We start from the raw sequence: 18,172 nt of genomic DNA, 5'->3' as shown, positions 1-18,172 counted from the left end.
CGTTATCTATATAGAGGTGACTTGAAACCGAGGCTAATATAATGATCACTAAACTATACACAAAAACGAAAATAGGAAGTTAATCGGACGTTGGAAAGAAGCCATTTTTGACGGAAAATCTATGCTAATCCAATCACCGGACAGGATTTAGTTGTCGGTTACATGACGTCACGAAACCCTATAAAGTGCACTGGAAACTCAGATGAATACAAATAGTGTGCGTTTCCAAGGAAGGATCGTCTTGGATCATTCAGTAGGCAAACAACGTTTGGTGATTAACTTTATACATTGTAGGTGACGTTTGATTTTAATATAACAACTATAACATGTACTATTTCTTTATTCCAGGGAATGTTCTTTCAATTGGATAGTATTCATTATTTGGCTTGTATGCTAGCCAAAATGGACTACTATTAGCCAACAAGCTAGACTACCCGAACAATAGAATTTCAAACTGAGCTAGTGACGATAATGTGGGTGGCAAATGCCTTGAGCTAATCGACAAAGTAATGGTAGACAAAATTGTTTTTGTTGGCTTGCTACGTTAGATAACAGTAGCTAGCTACGGTAAGGCTATGGATATCGGTAGCAAAACCGAATGCTACTTTTGACTTGTTTTTATTTAGCGTAAACAGGTTAATCAGGGAAAGAGGACTAAAACGGCGAGTACCTGGCTTTCTACAGCAGAATTATGTAGTAGACTGTAGCTGACTGCTAAGCTAGATTGCTACTGTACTGCTGGTTAGCTAATGTTGATTATACCCGACCCCTAATATAAAGTGATATGGACTTGAAGTCAGTGTTTGAAATTAGATTAAGTTGATTTGTATAGTGATTGTCCTAGTTAAGCTATTCACAAATGCTTCCGAATGTTGGTCGCACGAACAATGCCTATATATGCTAGCCAGTTAGATACCAGAAAATAGTCACCAGTCGTATGATGTCACGCATCATGTCGGCAATTAATCTACTGTAGTGATCTTAGTTAAAATGGCGGGATGTAGCCTACTTAAAGACCTAGAAAGCGATTTTGTATTTGAAAATTCAATGGCGTACGTGCCCGCTCTCCTCCACAAAGACTGCATTGGCTTTTACGTAAAGCCAATGCCAGGCTGGGCCAGGCTTTTTCATGGAAGGCGGGGTGTTTCTACTGGCGGAGCCAGCTATTGCCCTAACACCAGACAGCTTTCAGAGCTGGCGTGGGGGGGAGGGGAACTCTGGCGGCTACAACTTGAGAATTGAATGGCATGGTGGCCTTACAATCGCGTGTTTGCCTTGCTCTGTTGAGAGCGACATGTTTATCAAACGGCCGTTCCCAGCTAACGGTTAGTGTTTTCTATTTCCAGTAAGAAATGGCTCGTACCAAGCAGACTGCGCGTAAATCCACCGGAGGAAAGGCGCCGAGGAAGCAGCTGGCCACAAAGGCTGCGAGGAAGAGTGCGCCCTCCACCGGAGGAGTGAAGAAGCCCCATCGTTACAGGTTTGTCCACTAGAAAAGCTCAATGCACTTGATTGTGTTCAACCTAATCTTAAACAGACTAAATGCTCTACATTCGAACTGAAGGCGTGTATTTAAAACGTACCATCTTGCGTTTTTTGCTCAGGCCCGGAACCGTGGCTCTGCGTGAGATCCGTCGTTACCAGAAGTCGACCGAGCTGCTGATCCGCAAGCTGCCATTCCAGCGCCTGGTCAGGGAGATCGCCCAGGACTTCAAGACCGACCTCCGTTTCCAGAGTGCGGCCATCGGTGCCCTTCAGGTTAGAACCAGAACAACTCGTCTTGCTTTCTCATACATAGACATGCACTTGTGTTGTGCTAGCAACCCTAGTGTTAAGGACTACATTTTATTAATTTTGCACGCTTTCATCCAAAGCAGTGCAGGCATAAAATGCAGCATTTTAAATGCTTGCTTTTGTGAATATTATGAGCCACACTTGGTCTCGTGTGAATGTACAAGCTAACCATCTCTCACTTCCAACAGGAGGCTAGCGAGGCCTACCTGGTGGGTCTGTTTGAGGACACCAACCTGTGCGCCATCCATGCCAAGCGTGTCACCATCATGCCCAAAGACATCCAGCTGGCTCGCAGGATAAGGGGCGAGAGGGCCTAGGAACCCCCCCCCCCCCCCCCCATGGCTTCGTCCAGACTAATAATCCTATTTATCATACCTAACCCTTTTTTTGTGGACATGTTATTTCTTGGGTATTTTTAAAAGGAATGTTCCTGATTTATACTTTTATTTTTTTGTATTTTTAGAACGAGGTAAAGATCCGTCATTCCACTATTCTGGATTTTGGGGTATTGTTCAGTGACCCATTGACATATCTAGGCGTTTCTGCCCGGCTTCAAACTGGAGGCGTCTTGGGGTGGGGGTGGGGGGGGGGGGCGGTGGATGGGGATTGTGTAATAGGTGTTCAGAATGGATGAATGTGCTGTTCTCCACTTCTGGGGCGGTTGCCTCCAATGCCCCACCCCCCCGTCACTCATCAGCCGTCTCTCATACTGTCCTTAAGCAGTTGGCTCCACAAAGGCTCCACACTTTCATCCAACCGCCTGGCTTTTGACCAGCTGGATATCTGGCTGGTGGTGGTCCAGGCGTTCACCACCTGTGTCAGGACCCTTTGTGCTACTGCTCTGGGTGGGTGAGGGGGGGCACAGCAGGGAGGATCACTGTGGTCGTTCAGGACTGCTTTTTACATATTACTTTTCCTACATAAAAGAAACCTTGGCAGCTACATTTAATACTATTTATGACGTGTTGTCACATTGTAGTCTTTCTATTAAATGTCTTTACGAGTACAAGCCATGTCTGTGTAATCATTTGAGTGCATGGTTGATGTGTCTCAAACGCATTGTAATACACCGTAGTTTTTTTTATTTACATGTGTTGCTTTGTACAATGGCAGGAAATGTAGCACAGGCTTTGTCGAGTTGCTATGGCACATACAGATGAAGTTCCTCCGTGTTATACAAACCACTCTGTGTGTTTAAACCCTGTAGCTGTGTGAAAGGAACATACAATTAAAAATTGTATACATAATTTCCCAAAATGCTAACTGCAATACAGAGGGATAGCAACCTGAAGTCAAATACTGAGCTGTACATGCCCTTATACACCAAATTATTCATTAAGAGATGTAAGTCAGGGTGTCTTGAGAAGCGTAGTACTCACCAATGCGGCTGACTATATCCTCACACTGCTTCCCGTGGCTGGCTCTCAGCACCACACAGCAGAAGCCCGATGACTGGGGTGTTTCTGGGGAGTCTCTGAAAACACAGCCAATCATTAGCTGGCATGACATCTGGTTTCCAGCCAATGACAAGCCAGCCTGTGATGGCTTTGGGGGTGTTGAGTCATTTGTATTCAGAGGAGAGGTGCTGTGAGGAAGAATGCAGTCCGACAGGATGCGTATCACTGCTGCTATATCCTGGAGGGGGTTGTTTACAAAGCACGCTCGTTACCGCGGATGACTCAAAGACTGGCCATCGTCTGGGCGGTGACAGGATTTTCTTTGAGTAAGATACAGTAGTGGAGATCATGGTGCATGTCATCTCTAATATGTAACGTTGGGGCGTTGATTTCGTGCGACAAATGGGAGATATTCCCCCCCCAGGGGAAAATAACGACCCTGTTTACGATAGAAATGTTCAATGTCGGTGTCGCTTCCATACTTACACTACACAGAATGCAAATAGGGTGAAGTCTGGCTGACCGTATCTCCCCACACATGAGATCTCAGGGTAGTGGTGCTGGAAAAGCTCCTAAGAAACACACACACGCGCAGGGTTAGGTTGTGCAACTGACTGACGAGGACAATCAATACGACCGTACACAAGTTTAACTACTCCTTGGCACTCTTACTTTCTTGCTGGCATTGTCAGTACAGGTTAAGTGGGTTTCCTTCAAGTCCAAAAGCACTTCCTGTGGGATAAAGAGAGTTGTGGTTGATTTCAGTGGCGTAGTCTAGTACAGCCTGTCTCAATCCTGGTGGACCCCCTGTCTTAAGTTTGAGATGTTCCCCCCCCTCATCTGGTTCAAATACATGGCTCATTGATAATGATCCATTCTAGCATGTAGTGGCCATACTATGAATTAACCAAGACCCTCCCCCTTATAAACCATGCATAACTGCAATTGTTTACAGATGGTCGACAGCAAAAGTCTAAATATCACTTAGACTTCACCACAAGTTGATTTCAAGATAAGATAAGATACACTTTTATTCGTCCCACAATGGGGAAATGTAGTTATTGCAGCAACAAAGTGGACAGAAGTATACATCAATTTACAATGTAAGTACGAGATATTATAAAAAAAGATAAGACCAGTTGCATATGGAGACCAAATACAAATAAACAAATATAAATATTGGGTTAGGGGTTAGTAGTTTGCACTTTAAGTGTGTCCATTATTTATTTAGAGTGGTGGAGTTCTGTGTGTGTTTGTGTGTGTAGAGCAGTGCTGGTTGTGTAGTCTCACAGCAGCAGGAAAGAATGAGCAATGAAGCGTGAGTCCATTTTACACGTCCAAGCTGTGGGCTGGATTCCTACCTGGCTGGGCTGGCCTCTCTTTAGGACCTGGGGGATCCCCACCTGCAAGACCTCCTTCCCTCCATACTGACATCGACCAGGAAGAGAAAAGAGTCACAAAACACTCCTGAGACACACATGTACAAAACAACAAAAACAATAAGCTGTACTCTCATCCACATACAGAAAAGTGGATAACAGTACAGCACATGTTGACAGAAAACACAATACACACCAACATTGAATTATAAAATCACATATCTACCATTCCAATGTTTGCCTTTCCCATGTACTGCACAATGTAAACAATTCTGCAGGGGAGAAGGGGTGCAGTCAAAGATTCGACAAGTTCAGTATGAGGGTTTACTAGGTTCACATAAGTTACTGTTATCTATATTATCCACTTCCTCCATGGTGCAGTGTCTCATTATGAATATTTATCTATGTCTATATTACTGTGACACATCAGAGAACAAGCAAGTAGTTTGAAATCACCAGAAAAGTCAGTCAATTTATAAAACCTTTTTGACCATAAATAGTTTACTATTTCATAATACTTCTTTATTTGTGGCGGAAGTTAGCATAGCTAAAAGCACCTGTCAAATTGTTCACGCTGAGGTCTCAAACAGAGTTTGCGGTTCAACAGGTTGTGGTTCATGCATGTCTACCTCTCCAACTCACCTCCCTTCTTTGAGGCATTGTGACGGCGCTGACCTCTCATTGGTGGAGAGCTGAGAGGAAGGGGAGGGGTCTAGCCGCAAAGAGGGGTTCTCCTCTCTCAGCTCCCGTAGGAGTTTGATGATTGGCCGATACGTGCCCCCCTCCCGGCCCTGCCAGCGCAGCACGCGCAGGGACAGCGGCCGACCCTTTAACCGAGACAGCACCACACCTGCCTACAACACCACAGACAGCAGGGCTAGCACCATTTCACAGAGATTTAAAATAGTTATTTTATTATAAAATATTAAATACGAAGCTTATTTATACTCTAGTAATTACTAGAGCTTATCATAACTTTATCACCCCTGTTCATGCTCGATCTCTTGGTATTCCTATTTACTCCCAGTGTTATGTCAGAAGGTGTTGTGGTTTTGAATGTCACCTACACACAGCATGGTGTCTGTCCACTGTAATTACTGTAATACCAGAACACCAGTATTACTGTGACTGAGGTTTTGAGATCAAGGTTGTTAAAGTCCATGTTCTGATTACAACCTTGGTTTGTCAAGGGAGCGGTTGTGTCCACAGAGCTTAATTTGTCTTGCTTGCTTGCACACTGAAATGGATAGTTCTGTGTGCCCACTGCAAGGTTGCAGTACATGCAAAGTTACCTGAACATCTGACCAATAAGGTGAATAATTATAAACGTTAAATTCTAGAATCGAATTGAATGGCATGGAATGTTAGTGTGATGGTCAGATGTTGTGTTATGTGGGCCTACCATGTGGTGGGCAGGTTTTAAGAGAGCAGAGGACTTTCCTCACCTGGCCATTCCTGGCGTTCCGAAGGGAGATTCCATTGATCTCATCGATGATGTCACCTAGATGGACACATCTGTCCACCTGGGCCTGGCTGCCTGGCAACAGGTCCAGCACAAAGACACGCCCACTCAGATACCTGGGGGAGAGAAAGAGAGAGAATAGAAAAGAGAAAGGAGAGAGACATAGAGAAATGAGAGAAGAGAGAGGAGAGCTTGAATGAGAGAGGAGAGGGGAGATAGGGAGAGGTCCATTAATTCTCAGCAAATGTACATTTTCCCTTTTCATTTATTTATCATGTTAAATAAACATTGAATACGATAAAACAAAAAACAAAACAAAGAAACGAGCACAGCCAGAACAAACCTGAGCACCATCCCCAGCTCCTTGCAGGGCACGGCCTCGTACACGTCACACACCTGGAGACACAGGGGAGACGGATGACACCCAGCACCCTGGCCCTGTCACACACACCTGCCCCACACCACCCAGCACCGTTTTCAAACACAGCGACCAAACAGCCATAGCTTACAGGCAGCAGCCAACTCTCGTCCAGGAAACTGCAGTTCTGAGGAAGAAGCAGAGAGGAGACTCTCAGTCGGGTGTCTTTCTCTGACGTGCTGAACGTCTCGTGTACAACGTTTCTCAGAGCATCAACGACACACAGTGTTTAAGTGGAGAGGAAGCTTGAAGGGGGCCGGGGGAGGGGGGTTTGGGGAGGGGGGTGGGGGGAGGGGGGGCCCTTCATTGTGATCACATGTTCCTTTGTCTGACACTTTTATTCTTTGGCGATGTCATGGTTCAACCTGTGATCTCTTGATCTGCGGTGAAGTTCTCCACCACTGAGCTACAACCACCTATCCAGGAAAACCAGTTGTGTCACCCACCATCCCGCCCCCTACGACCTCTGACCCAGGTGGAACGCAGAACAGCACCATATATGGTCAGGCAGGAAGAGGGCCTACCTCCATGTCCAGCTTGAACTCCATGCCTGACAGCACGAGGAGCAGAGACGTGAAAGGCTCTGCAAGAACGCACCGAGAACCCCTGATTACTGTTCACTTCCTGGAAGTCATGCCAACTGTTTAGCGAACACGATAAGGGAATGAAAATATGCCTCACCAACGAATTCCTCATTCCTGAGAATCGAGACAGCTGGATTGTACCACTGAGAATGAGAGACAACGTAACATGTTTGTTACATATTTTTTATGAGCAGAAAACTGAGCTGACTAAAAAATGCCATGTTGCGCACACGTAGACACACACACACCTCCAGAAGCTTGGGTGTGTGTAGCAGGTGTTTGAGGAATCCTTCTAGAACCCTCCGTTTGAGGGCCAGCCTGAGCAGGTATCGTCCCCGACCCTGAGGCGAAAGCAACTTCTTGTTGACGGCCGTCTGTTCCACTGCCAGAGATAGAGCACTGAGCCTGCATGCACGCACACACACACACACACACACAAACACACACACACACACACACACACATAGATACACACACCACAACATCAGGGGTCACACACTGCTCACAGGAAACTGCAGCCCACCACCCATCCAGTCACAGTCTATTGGACTGTAGTAACTGTAATACATTATTATGTGTTGTATATGCTGCTTACCTGCCACAGGTGTCCTGATGGGGAAGCTGTTCAAAACAATGCCAGTAGTCTCTGTGGACCAGACACAGAACCGGCTCTGAAAGAAAGAGAGAGTAAACTAAGGCCAGTAAGGTCCAGGTCTAGAGGCCAGTAAGGTCCAGGTCTAGGGGTCAGTAAGGTCCAGGTCTAGAGGCCAGTAAGGTCCAGGTCTAGAGGCCAGTAAGGTCCAGGTCTAGAGGCCAGTAAGGTCCAGGTCTAGAGGCCAGTAAGGTCCAGGTCTAGGTGTCAGTAAGGTCCAGGTCTAGGGGTCAGTAAGGTCCAGGTCTAGAGGCCAGTAAGGTCCAGGTCTAGAGGCCAGTAAGGTCCAGGTCTAGAGGCCAGTAAGGTCCAGGTCTAGAGGCCAGTAAGGTCCAGGTCTAGAGGCCAGTAAGGTCCAGGTCTAGGGGTCAGTAAGGTCCAGGTCTAGAGGCCAGTAAGGTCCAGGTCTAGAGGCCAGTAAGGTCCAGGTCTAGAGGCCAGTAAGGTCCAGGTCTAGGGGTCAGTAAGGTCCAGGTCTAGGGGTCAGTAAGGTCCAGGTCTAGGGGTCAGTAAGGTCCAGGTCTAGAGGCCAGTAAGGTCCAGGTCTAGAGGCCAGTAAGGTCCAGGTCTAGAGGCCAGTAAGGTCCAGGTCTAGGGGTCAGTAAGGTCCAGGTCTAGGGGTCAGTAAGGTCCAGGTCTAGGGGAGGGTCTAGAGGCCAGTACTCACGTTGGAGGCCCTTCCTAAGGATGAGCTCCAGCAGCTCACAGCAGGAGGTCAGGTGAGGGTTGAGGTCTGTCACTAGCTCCCCCGAAGCTTGGAGGTTCAGGATGCACACTGAAGACCACACAAACACATACACACACACACACACAGGGACACACATGTACGAACACACATGCCAGTGATGTACCAGCACAGACAGGAGGAGGACGATATATTTTAGCATTTGTTCATGGGTGAACGCAGGCAGATGGCATCCAGGCTGAGTTCAGGTTGTGAAGACAGTATATCTCTTCACTGATGGTTTAAAAACCTAGTTGCCAGGTAACCTAGAATCATCACCTTTTGTCCCTGTCACCTTTGCATGTGTACATATCGATAGTCACCCGCTTCCATAAGCTCATTTGCTCAAGGGTGCGACAGAATTTAAGACAACCGATGCATTAGTAAAACATGAAAGTGGGGAAATGCGTAATTTCAGGTCCTTTAAATAGATTTAATCAAACAGATGATTAGGCTGAAATCGAGCGAGAAAACTGACGAGAGTGACTCACTGTTAAAGGAAAGAAAACGCACAGCGGGTGTGATTCTATAGGCTACAGAAAGAAATGCATACACATGCACTAAATCCATCACATAATTATCCACCCATATTGTATATAGCAAGCTTTACCTTTGAGCGTCCCGAGGAGCGGGTCTTTAGGGGGCATTTTCCCAGCTTCAACAGCACGATCACAGAGAGACGCGCCAAGTCTCGCGTTCGGTCTCCGCGTCACAGCCCACGCGCGCTTCCGTGTGATAATAACATACCGAGACACTTCACTCCTGAGTCGCTTACAGTAGTAACATGTTTATTTAGTTAAACTATTTCCACATGAAAAAGTCGCATAGCGCACTGATGGTGAGTGTACACGCAGTTGTTGGTTTCAGTAGGCCTATGCCAATAGATTTTTCTAACAGATCATGTTAAACAACTTACCGACTCAAATTTCTAATATGAAATTAAACTATTCTACGCCGGGGTATGAATAACGCAGCTTACTGGCGCCCTAGTGTGGATGCAAATCCTGTCCGTGGTTGGTCACGCCCTTACACGAAAAATATTATTCGTCGAGTCGTCAGCATTCGTAAAGCTACCGGAGAGAGCCGAAGATTAATGACAGCTACAAGCGGCGCGCTCTCCTGCTCTCCTCTACTGAGCGCGTGTGCAGTCGCAGTCGATGGAGCCGTGCACAGCAGAGGGGTGTTGAGGTACAACTTTGGTTACAGTAGACAGGCATTCAAACACACTTTGGGAGGCGCAAACTCCACTTTTCAGACTAAAGGATTAGGCCTTCCTCGTTTGGAGTTTGTAGGTAAGTAGCTTTGTTTTATTTGTATTACTGTCATAATGTGTTTGATATATTGTTTCAATATTAGGACAGAGTTGGGCAAATCACGTAGCGTACACATCGCGTTCATATCGAGTAGCTTTGAATCCTGTTTTTGATATCACTTCAATATTAGGACAGGGTTGGGCAAATCACGTAGCCTACACATCGAGTTCATATCGAGTAGCTTTGAATCCTGTGCGCTGCGCAACAGAGTCGATATGGGATGTGAGGTTTGCGTATCCCCTCAGAATAACCTGCGCATAAAGTTATAGGTTTACGCACAAATGTAATCAATGGATTCTGTTTTGTTTGCATTTTATACAATGTTTACAGTGTGCAAATACTGTATACACTTTCTGAGCTGTCAACCTCCATCTTGCGCAATATATGAAGGTGATATCATGCTGTTGATAAAGTTACAAACGATCAGATTGTAGTTTGTTGTGATGTTGTGTTCCAACTCCCAGCGGCATCATGTCCTATAAATAGCCAGTCATTAAGGTTGTGTAGAAGCAGGGGTAAAGTTTATAATCCTGGATTTATCTCTAATCTCAAAGGTAATGTGTAGTGTCTCCTTCACGAGACTGCTTCAATAGACCCATCTTCTCCGTATAGCCTAAACTAGCAACTTTAAAGTGTGTTGTACAGTGTTTAATGTCTTGCACGCTTTGATAGGGAATCTTCCCTGGTCAGCGTTAGCTGCGTTAGCTCTGGTTTAAACTTTCATTGTAGAGTTTACCTGCCTCGGTTTAATTCGTTAACCGGCTCAACGGCACGGACTCAGCGAGGTGTCCCTGGGTACGCACACGTGTCCTCATCGGGAGCTCCTCGAGGTGGCCCCGCACGATAATCTAGCTATGTAGTTAGCGCGCATCTCATGTATAATTCACTTGTTTGGGTTCAGAAATGAATGTATATTCCGTCCAAAAGCCAAAACCATTCTAAAAACATTGGTGCGCCACAATGCCGCTACTAAATCTCGTGCACTTTCATATTTTAGTTGTGCGCTTTTTTTTTTACAACCAATGTCGTAGAGGGCATCACAGATGTCTACATATCAGCACCCATAACCAGCCTAACCCCTCAAAAAAGACAAGGAAAATTAAATAGAATTCAGATAGAAAGAAAAAGACAGAAACCTGGAGGAGTGATCAGTCCGGGGCCTCCTCCTCCTCCCTCCAGTTATGCATGCACTTTCTATCAACGTTTTAACGGCTCAAATTCTGTCACAGAGGGTTTAAAAAATACAAAGCTAATATATTTGAAATATTGAGACAATTTAAGACGCGTTTTGGTTTTCATGATGTGTTAAACCACAGCTTGTCCTTGTCTACGTCACCGAGGGAAGAGCACAGTCTGTGTGTTTCTTTGTATTCCTCTGTAAAGAATCCTTTGACGTGAGAAAGGTGCTGTATGAAAAAGTAATATTAATAAGAATCGTTATGTGAATGATTTTATGTTAAACTCCTATCTTAGTTTCACCTCTCTGCTTGCAAAGTCAATGTCGTCATCTTTTGGCCCCCCTTTCCCCTTCTCCTCCATCCTGGAAGGTACAGTAAATCCACCATGTTCATCAAACCAGCGGGGAGGAGGGCGGTGGTGGTGGTGGTGGTGCTGATTCAACACTGCTGGGTCCAACGATCTACCCCCCCCCCCCTACCCCGTAACCCGCCTCATTGTAAAATTGCTTGGCAGCTTTTTTTGATCTCCTCGGAATATCTGGCCCACTACAAGGCCATCAGGATGCATCAGCCCACTCACACCTCCTCATGCTGTGTGACTCTGCATTTTTAGCTTTAACTGCTCTCTCTCTCCCTCTCTTTCTCCCTCTCTCTCTGCCTCTCTCTCTCGTCAAAGACATTTCACTCTGTCTCGCTCTGTCCCTGTGTCTTTCTTTCTTTCTGTCTTATTGTTTCTCTCTCTCTCTTCCTCTCTTTCTCTCTCTCTCTCCTCTTGCCCCCTGCCCCCATCCTCTTCCTTCACTACTATCTCCCTCTTCTTTCTTCTGTCCATCCAGGTGTCTGTGTCCTAATGGGCCCTCGGAGGGACCCACTGCAGTGTTATTCATAGAGATCAAAGTGGCGCAGTGCACTCACACACATGCACTCACACACACACACACGCACGCACGCGCGCACACACACCTCTCCCTGTCTCTCAAACACACACACACCTCTCTCTCTCTGTCCCTCAAACAGCCCCCCCCCCCCCCTACACACACACTCTCTGTCCCAATGTAGCCATTTCTCCTCCCCTCATAAATAACCCTGTTCTGCTCTCTCATCAATCCAAGGTGCTACGGGAGTGCGGTCAGCTGTATCTCCACTCCGACAGAGAGAGAGAGCTTTACAGCTCTCTACAGCTGTGCCACCGGGCCCTGTCCTCCCTGCAGCCCTCCATCCCTCCCTCCATCCCTCCCTGCTTCCCTCCCTCCATCCAGCTGCCAACATGATGAAAGAATGCCTGCAGTTCCTCATAGAGCCGGCCAAGAAACTCAAGATCCGGCTCAAGGTGCACACACACACACACACATATATACACGCACTCACAGTCACACATATACACGCGATGCACACATGAACTGCTCACCACAACGGACTCTTGTTAGATTGTGTCTTCATATGACAACAGATGTTTTATACTGTGTTCAAGCTCAGCTTCCCAGTAGAAAACAGAAGGACCAGTGTGTTGGGCCAGTGGTGTGATGTCTGTATTTCTGACCTCTTCCACCTCCTCCTCTTCCTCCTCCTCCCCCTCCTCCTCCTCCTCCGCCTCTTCCTCCTCCTTCACCTCCTCCCCCTCCTCCTCCCCCTCCTCCTCCCCCTCCTCTTCCTCCTCTTCCTCTTCCTCCCCCTCCCCCTCCCCCTCCTTCTCTTCCTCCTCCCCCTCCTCCCCCTCCTCTTCCTCCTCCTCCTCTTACTCCACTTCCTCCACCGCCTCCTCTTCCTCCTCTTCCTCCCTCCCCCTCCCCCTCCCCCTCCTTCTCTTCCTCCTCCCCCTCCTCCCCCTCCTCCCCCCCCTCCTCTTCCTCCTCCTCCCTCCATCTCTGGGGGTCAGGAGTCTGGTAAACGAGTGAGGCATGAGAAGAAGGAGCCCTTAGTGGAGAGTCAGCTGTTTATCATGGAGCTGGCCAGAGAACTCAACAAACTGTGCCAGGTATGCACACACACACACACACACACCATCACACACACACAGATAGCACATGCGTGTGCTCACATGCACATAAACACACCCACACCCACACAAAAATAGCACATGTACAAGCTCACATACACATAGACACACACATACACAGATCATGTCCAGAGAGACAGTACCTGTTGTGTTGCAGAGGTCCAGTGTTCTGGCCCACATCTGGACCAGTGAGGACAGCTGGCCCCCTGCAGTGTGTCGGGACTTCATAGTCCAGTGGGCCTCCGTCCTGGAGAACAGAGTCCAGGTGACGCCTTCACTTGCTTCTGTTTGTGTGTGTTCACGTGTGTATGTTTGTATGTGTGCGTGTGTTTTTGTGTGTACGTATCCAGGTGTACTTTTTCACGTGTGTGTTCCTATGGGTGTGCTTGTGTGTGTGTGTATATTTGTGTGTATTCATGTGTGTGTGTGTGTTGTCATTAGACCAGGGTCATCCACACAGAGCTGCAGACTGAGAGACCAGAGAAGAGGGACTGGAGGGGCCACCTGCTGTGCATGCTGGAGACCGGGGGGGAGTACGACATGGGGCCCCACAAACGAGTCATCATGGACTGGACACGAGAGCTGAAGAGCAGGCCAGAGGTAGCGGCCGTGGTTCTCCTAGCCAATATCTCCCTCTTTCTGTCCATGTCATCCATCTCTCTCTCTCTCTCTCTCTCTCTCTCTCTCTCTCTCTCTCTCTCTCTCTCTCTCTCTCTCTCTCTCTCTCTCTCTCTCTCTCTCTCTCTCTCTCTCTCTCTCTCTCTGTGTCTTTGTGTGTCTCTTGGTATCTCTCCCTCTGTCTCTGTGTCTTTGTCTCTCTCTCTTGGTATCTCTCCCTCCCCCACTCTCTGTCCTGGGGATGGTTGGTGAGGACACCCTGGTGATTAAGGTCTAGCTTCCTGACCCTCCAACCTCCTTGTCCTCTTCATCTGATAAAGATGGCTAAGCTCCTTCCTCACTGACCCTGCTATCACACCCGCTCTGAGTCACACACAGGACACACACACACACAGGAACAAACCTCCCTTTTCTTTCTTTATCTTCCTTCCTCCTCCTCCCCTTCCCCTCCCCCTGTGCAGCCCAGTGTGTGGCCTGGGGAGCCCGTGCTGATGATGATGGATGATCTGGAGTTCCAGTGGAGGCGGGGCCGTCTCCCCAACCTGCTCCCAGCCATGGAGCTGGTCATGTGGACCCTGCTGAACGCTCACTGTCCCGACAAGGTACAGAGCTGCTGCTGATGCGGGCTGTGGTGACGACCCGGGATCTGGGGGGGAGAAGAGGAGCGGAGTAGAAGGGAGTGAGCAGGGCTGCGGGTTGTGTTCATTCCCAATGACAGGGACAAACGAGAAACTCTGAGATTCCATGCGTTTTACCCGCGTTGATTGTATAAGCGATGATGTCAGCCTCATCCCTTTCCTCCGGGGGGTAGATAGAGGGGGAGGAGGGAGGGGGGGGGGGGGTGTGTGGGGGAGGGGAGGGGAGGAGGAGGAGGTGGGGGAGTATGTTCACTGTTCCAAACAAGTGAAAGGATCGAGATGCTCTTGTTGTTTTACCTCCTGGATTGTATTGGAAGCTGTGGTAGCAGCGTAAAAGTGTGAGGTCAGGTTACACTGATGAACCAGCAGCTACTAGATCTAGCACTGGGTAAACAAACAATAGCTTTCCCTGATCCACTCATCTCAAAACTGGGATTAAAAGCACAGTAGAAAAGCCTGGTTGTTCTAATCCCTTTATCTCCAAACTGCTCTCTGTGTCGCTGCACTGCACTATGCCATATTGTAGATAAGACGTTATTGTTGCACTGTAGTTGAAATATTATTGTTTATGAGATTGTAGATACATCATTTTTGTTGCACCGTGCCTGGTAACCAAAAAACGTTCCTTGACTACAGAAATACTGTCAGACCTATTGATCCTTGATCTTCTGCTGTACCTTCTGTGTGGACGATGTTGATGTGGACGACAGTGTCTGCTGCGTGACTAAAGTCTCAGCGGTGTTCTGTGTTCCAGGAGGACGTGCCCAGACAGTGGCTGGTCAACAAGCAGAGGACTCAGAGCTGTGGTGAGTGGACGGGCCCTTCCAGGATAGTTTCATCCCTTGGGTCAGTGGTCAGCGTTCAATTAAAAGAATCGACGGATTGACCGAACACTGTGCTGGCTGTGACAGTGTCAACGAGGAGCTGGAAATGTTGCCAGGTGCTATTGATTAAAGCTTACAGGACGATGAGGAAGGACGGAAGAGAGGGAGGGAGAGGGGGAGCGATGGAGGGAGCGAGCGAGGAATGGAGGGAGGGAGGGAGGGGGGGTCCTTGAGGTAGCAGGAGATTATGTCATAACAGTGTTTTGACCTGCAGCTTGTGCTTCTGTTTGCAGATGCTGCCAGGTACATCCCCCACAACGGTAAGTGAGACCCTCTCTGCAGGAGGAAGTGTTGTCATTGTTCATATCATATCTAATAAATATCCATTTAAAACCACCCTATTTATACGGAACATTTTTTAACACGAGTCGCGCTTGATCTCCCTCCCTCTGTCTCTCACCCTCTCACAAATGTTATATCTCTCTATTTCTCTCTCTCTCTCTCTGTTTTTCTCTCTCTGTCTTCCACTTTCTATCTTTTGTCATTTCTCTCTCTTTCCCTTTTCTTTCCACCCCCTCCCGTCTCTCTCTCTCTCTTTCTCTCCCCCCTCCCCTCTGTCTCTCTCTCTCTTTCTCTCCTCAGTTTGGAACTGGATCATTGATGCTTCAGGTATGCAGCCTGCTACCAGAGCTAACTACCTCTGAATGCTCCCCGTACACTGACAGTCATGTTCCCCTGCTGCAGTATCTACATGCCTCTTACACTGCAAAAAAAGGTGTACTCACCCTGCCTCTCCACCCGCCCCCACAGTGGAGGTGACCCTTGACCCCGACACGGCCCACCGCGACCTGGTGGTCTCCGAGGACAGGAAGCGGCTGCACTGCGGGCCGGACCCCCAGGACGTCCCTCGCTGCCCACGGCGTTTCAGCGGCTGGTGGTGCGCGCTGGCGGGGGAGGGCTTCACCGGCGGACGGCACTACTGGGAGGTGGAGGTGGGCGGGCGCGACTGGCGAGTAGGCGTGGCCAAGGCCTCGGCCCAGCGGAAGGGCTACCGCTCCCTGAACGCAGACACAGGCTTCCTGACCCTGCGGCTGGAGCGCGGCGTCGATCTGAAGGCTCTGACGGTGCCCGCGACGCCACTGCCGACCAGCCTGGCGCCCCGGAAGGTGGGGGTGTTCCTGGACTACGACGAGGGCCAGCTGTCCTTCTACGACGTGGAGAGGCGCTCGCACCTCTACACCTACAGCCAGACATTCACGGAGGAGCTGTTCCCCGTGTTCGGGACCGTGGAGGTGGTCAGGGAGCTGGTGGTGCGCCCGGCTGGGGCCAGGGAGCCGTGTCTCTGTCCTGGGCCCTGTCTGTGGAACTGAGGCCTGGTGGATCTGCTCTGGGAAAGGCCTGGGCGTTCCTTGTCTGTGTTCTACTCTGGTTGCTCGACTCTGTCTCTGTGGTCTACTCGAAAGGTTCTACTCTTTCTCTGTGTTCTACTCTGGGGGGTTCTCCTATGTCTATGTGTTCTACTCTGGTTCTATTCTATGTGTTCATGATCTCCAGTCCTTGGTCCAGGTGCCCGGGGGCAGGACACAGATCAGGCCCCAGATCTGTTTGAAGACTGTAAATATTGTTTGTCCGTACTGGGCTTGAAAGACGTCATGTTTATCTTGTGGGGTCCTGTGTGGAACCACGGTCCTCCTGATCCCTCCTGGCCCCTCCAGCCCCTCATACCAGCTCCACCCATCTGGGAAGTGCATTACTGTTTCTATTGGTTCAGACAAATGTAGAGAGTGTAGATACAAATACAAATAAAGGGAGTTTAACGTGCAGTGATCAAACTTTCAGGACTCTGTCATGCAGCGCAAGGTCAACGGAGCGTGGAGCGTTTGAGAGGGCGCTGACGGCTAAAACTGACATGCCTACGTGACAGCTCTCCCGAAACGGACAGCTAACCCAAAGCTCGCTCAGAACCCCATTTGTAGTTTAGCTGTGCGGTCTAGCGAGAGCTTGGACACGTGTTCTCCAGTCACACTGACAGACGCGTCGGCCACAGATAGAGCAGCATGCTTCCTGGAGATTGAACTCTCTGTCTCTCTTTAGCCTCTGTATCAAGCCTGCAGCTGTTCAAAGCTTTCTGCTAATGTGCTCCAGCATTGTTTAAAAAGGTCCTCTTAGTATTGACACTGTATACAACGATGTAAAGATACCAATGCTTTTTCAGTCGTCAATAAATCACCAAACTGGAACCTTTTTTGACTTGTTTTTTTTTTTACATTTGTTAACATACATCATGAAACAAACTGTTTTGTTTTTCTGAACCTTTATTAAGTGCAAATAACAAATTACATGAAGCCAAATGATGATTAAGACCATTTAGATGTTTTGTACCTAATATATGAATGTTAAACGCAGTAACTGATGCCTCTACTGTATGATGAAGACGTTAACCTACATAGGTTTTAATGAAATTATGGAGCTAAAAAAAACACGTTTGCCTTAACAAGCTCAGCAAGTCTTTACAATCAACAGCATTTTGAATAAAGGAAATAACCATGTAAAATACACAATGGATATAATAATACAATCCTCTTGTCTCAACACCTTCAATGATCTGAACCAGTTAAAATCACCATTTTAGACACACTTTCTTGTACTGAAAGGTTTTGTGCAGTAGTTGAAATGCTGAACGAAATAACACATTGAAATATGACACATGCAGATGCAATTTTTTGGCAATGTTACATGATCTCTGTATAATAATGTATCTTTAGTAAACAAAATGTAGCAAGAATTTAACACAAAGGAAAACATTTTACACAAAAAACTGCAATAAAGTATTTGGCTTAAAAGTCAGTTTCCTGTGGTTTAAATACAAAACAAATATAGCATTCTTTACTTCTATTTCATTTGTGTTTTCCCCAATGTCACATAATACAAAACACTCACAGAACAGAAAGCAAAAGGGAGCTTTACAAATCAAATGTGATTGATATTTATATCTGATATGAAAATATAAAATCATAATTGTTCTGGTTTTAACATTTAAAAGCCCCATTACAAGCTCATATTCCTGTTACTTTCTGTTTTAGAAGTCATGGGTGGAGTATTCAGAAAGTAAGCTGGACCTCTGTGTCTCAATAATCTTTCTCTCACTCACTCAATCTCTCCCCCCCCCCCCCCCCCCACACAGCTAATCTCCGC

The 18,172-nt window shown here is 47.6% G+C and overlaps 3 protein-coding genes across 6 annotated transcripts; 2 read left to right on the top strand and 1 right to left on the bottom strand.

Moving 5' to 3' along the window:
* Positions 1 to 207: 207 nt before the first annotated feature.
* On the top strand, positions 208 to 3,043 carry LOC136950491 (histone H3.3A). Of its 2 annotated transcripts, none has more exons than XM_067244859.1 (4): positions 208 to 290; positions 1,347 to 1,480; positions 1,605 to 1,758; positions 1,983 to 3,043. In XM_067244859.1, the coding sequence occupies exons 2-4, from the start codon at positions 1,353 to 1,355 to the stop codon at positions 2,109 to 2,111; spliced, it is 411 nt and encodes a 136-aa protein (XP_067100960.1). In that variant the 5' UTR covers positions 208 to 290; positions 1,347 to 1,352; the 3' UTR covers positions 2,112 to 3,043. The 2 variants fall into 2 exon arrangements, with proteins under 2 accessions (XP_067100960.1, XP_067100961.1); XM_067244860.1 differs by having other exon boundaries at positions 215 to 271.
* Positions 2,868 to 9,407, bottom strand: si:ch211-250n8.1 (uncharacterized). 3 transcript variants are annotated; one of them, XM_067244857.1, is made up of 17 exons: positions 9,327 to 9,407; positions 9,021 to 9,180; positions 8,354 to 8,461; positions 7,630 to 7,705; positions 7,283 to 7,439; positions 7,132 to 7,177; positions 6,975 to 7,033; positions 6,542 to 6,577; positions 6,376 to 6,428; positions 6,016 to 6,148; positions 5,213 to 5,424; positions 4,797 to 4,842; positions 4,553 to 4,618; positions 3,864 to 3,923; positions 3,678 to 3,763; positions 3,174 to 3,268; positions 2,868 to 3,001 (listed from the first exon to the last, which is right to left on the bottom strand). In XM_067244857.1, exons 2-17 carry the CDS (start codon positions 9,055 to 9,057, stop codon positions 2,967 to 2,969), a joined length of 1,305 nt encoding a protein of 434 aa, XP_067100958.1. In that variant the 5' UTR covers positions 9,058 to 9,180; positions 9,327 to 9,407; the 3' UTR covers positions 2,868 to 2,966. The 3 variants fall into 3 exon arrangements, with proteins under 3 accessions (XP_067100958.1, XP_067100957.1, XP_067100959.1); XM_067244856.1 differs by having other exon boundaries at positions 9,021 to 9,378; XM_067244858.1 differs by lacking the exons at positions 2,868 to 3,001; positions 3,174 to 3,268 and adding an exon at positions 3,278 to 3,429 and having other exon boundaries at positions 9,021 to 9,378.
* Positions 9,408 to 9,644: 237 nt separating this feature from the next.
* Positions 9,645 to 17,201, top strand: zgc:194990 (uncharacterized protein LOC568410 homolog). The gene is made up of 10 exons (XM_067245280.1): positions 9,645 to 9,702; positions 12,014 to 12,231; positions 12,778 to 12,876; positions 13,055 to 13,162; positions 13,339 to 13,497; positions 13,977 to 14,117; positions 14,908 to 14,959; positions 15,271 to 15,297; positions 15,620 to 15,646; positions 15,788 to 17,201. Exons 2-10 carry the CDS (start codon positions 12,169 to 12,171, stop codon positions 16,345 to 16,347), a joined length of 1,236 nt encoding a protein of 411 aa, XP_067101381.1. The 5' UTR covers positions 9,645 to 9,702; positions 12,014 to 12,168; the 3' UTR covers positions 16,348 to 17,201.
* Positions 17,202 to 18,172: the final 971 nt, after the last annotated feature.

The sequence above is a fragment of the Osmerus mordax genome, chromosome 10, assembly GCF_038355195.1.
Source record: "Osmerus mordax isolate fOsmMor3 chromosome 10, fOsmMor3.pri, whole genome shotgun sequence".
NCBI classification, from domain to species: Eukaryota; Metazoa; Chordata; class Actinopteri; order Osmeriformes; family Osmeridae; genus Osmerus; species Osmerus mordax.
The sequence above is the reverse complement of the archived record's forward strand: the minus strand, read 5'-3'. Positions and strand labels throughout refer to the sequence as shown.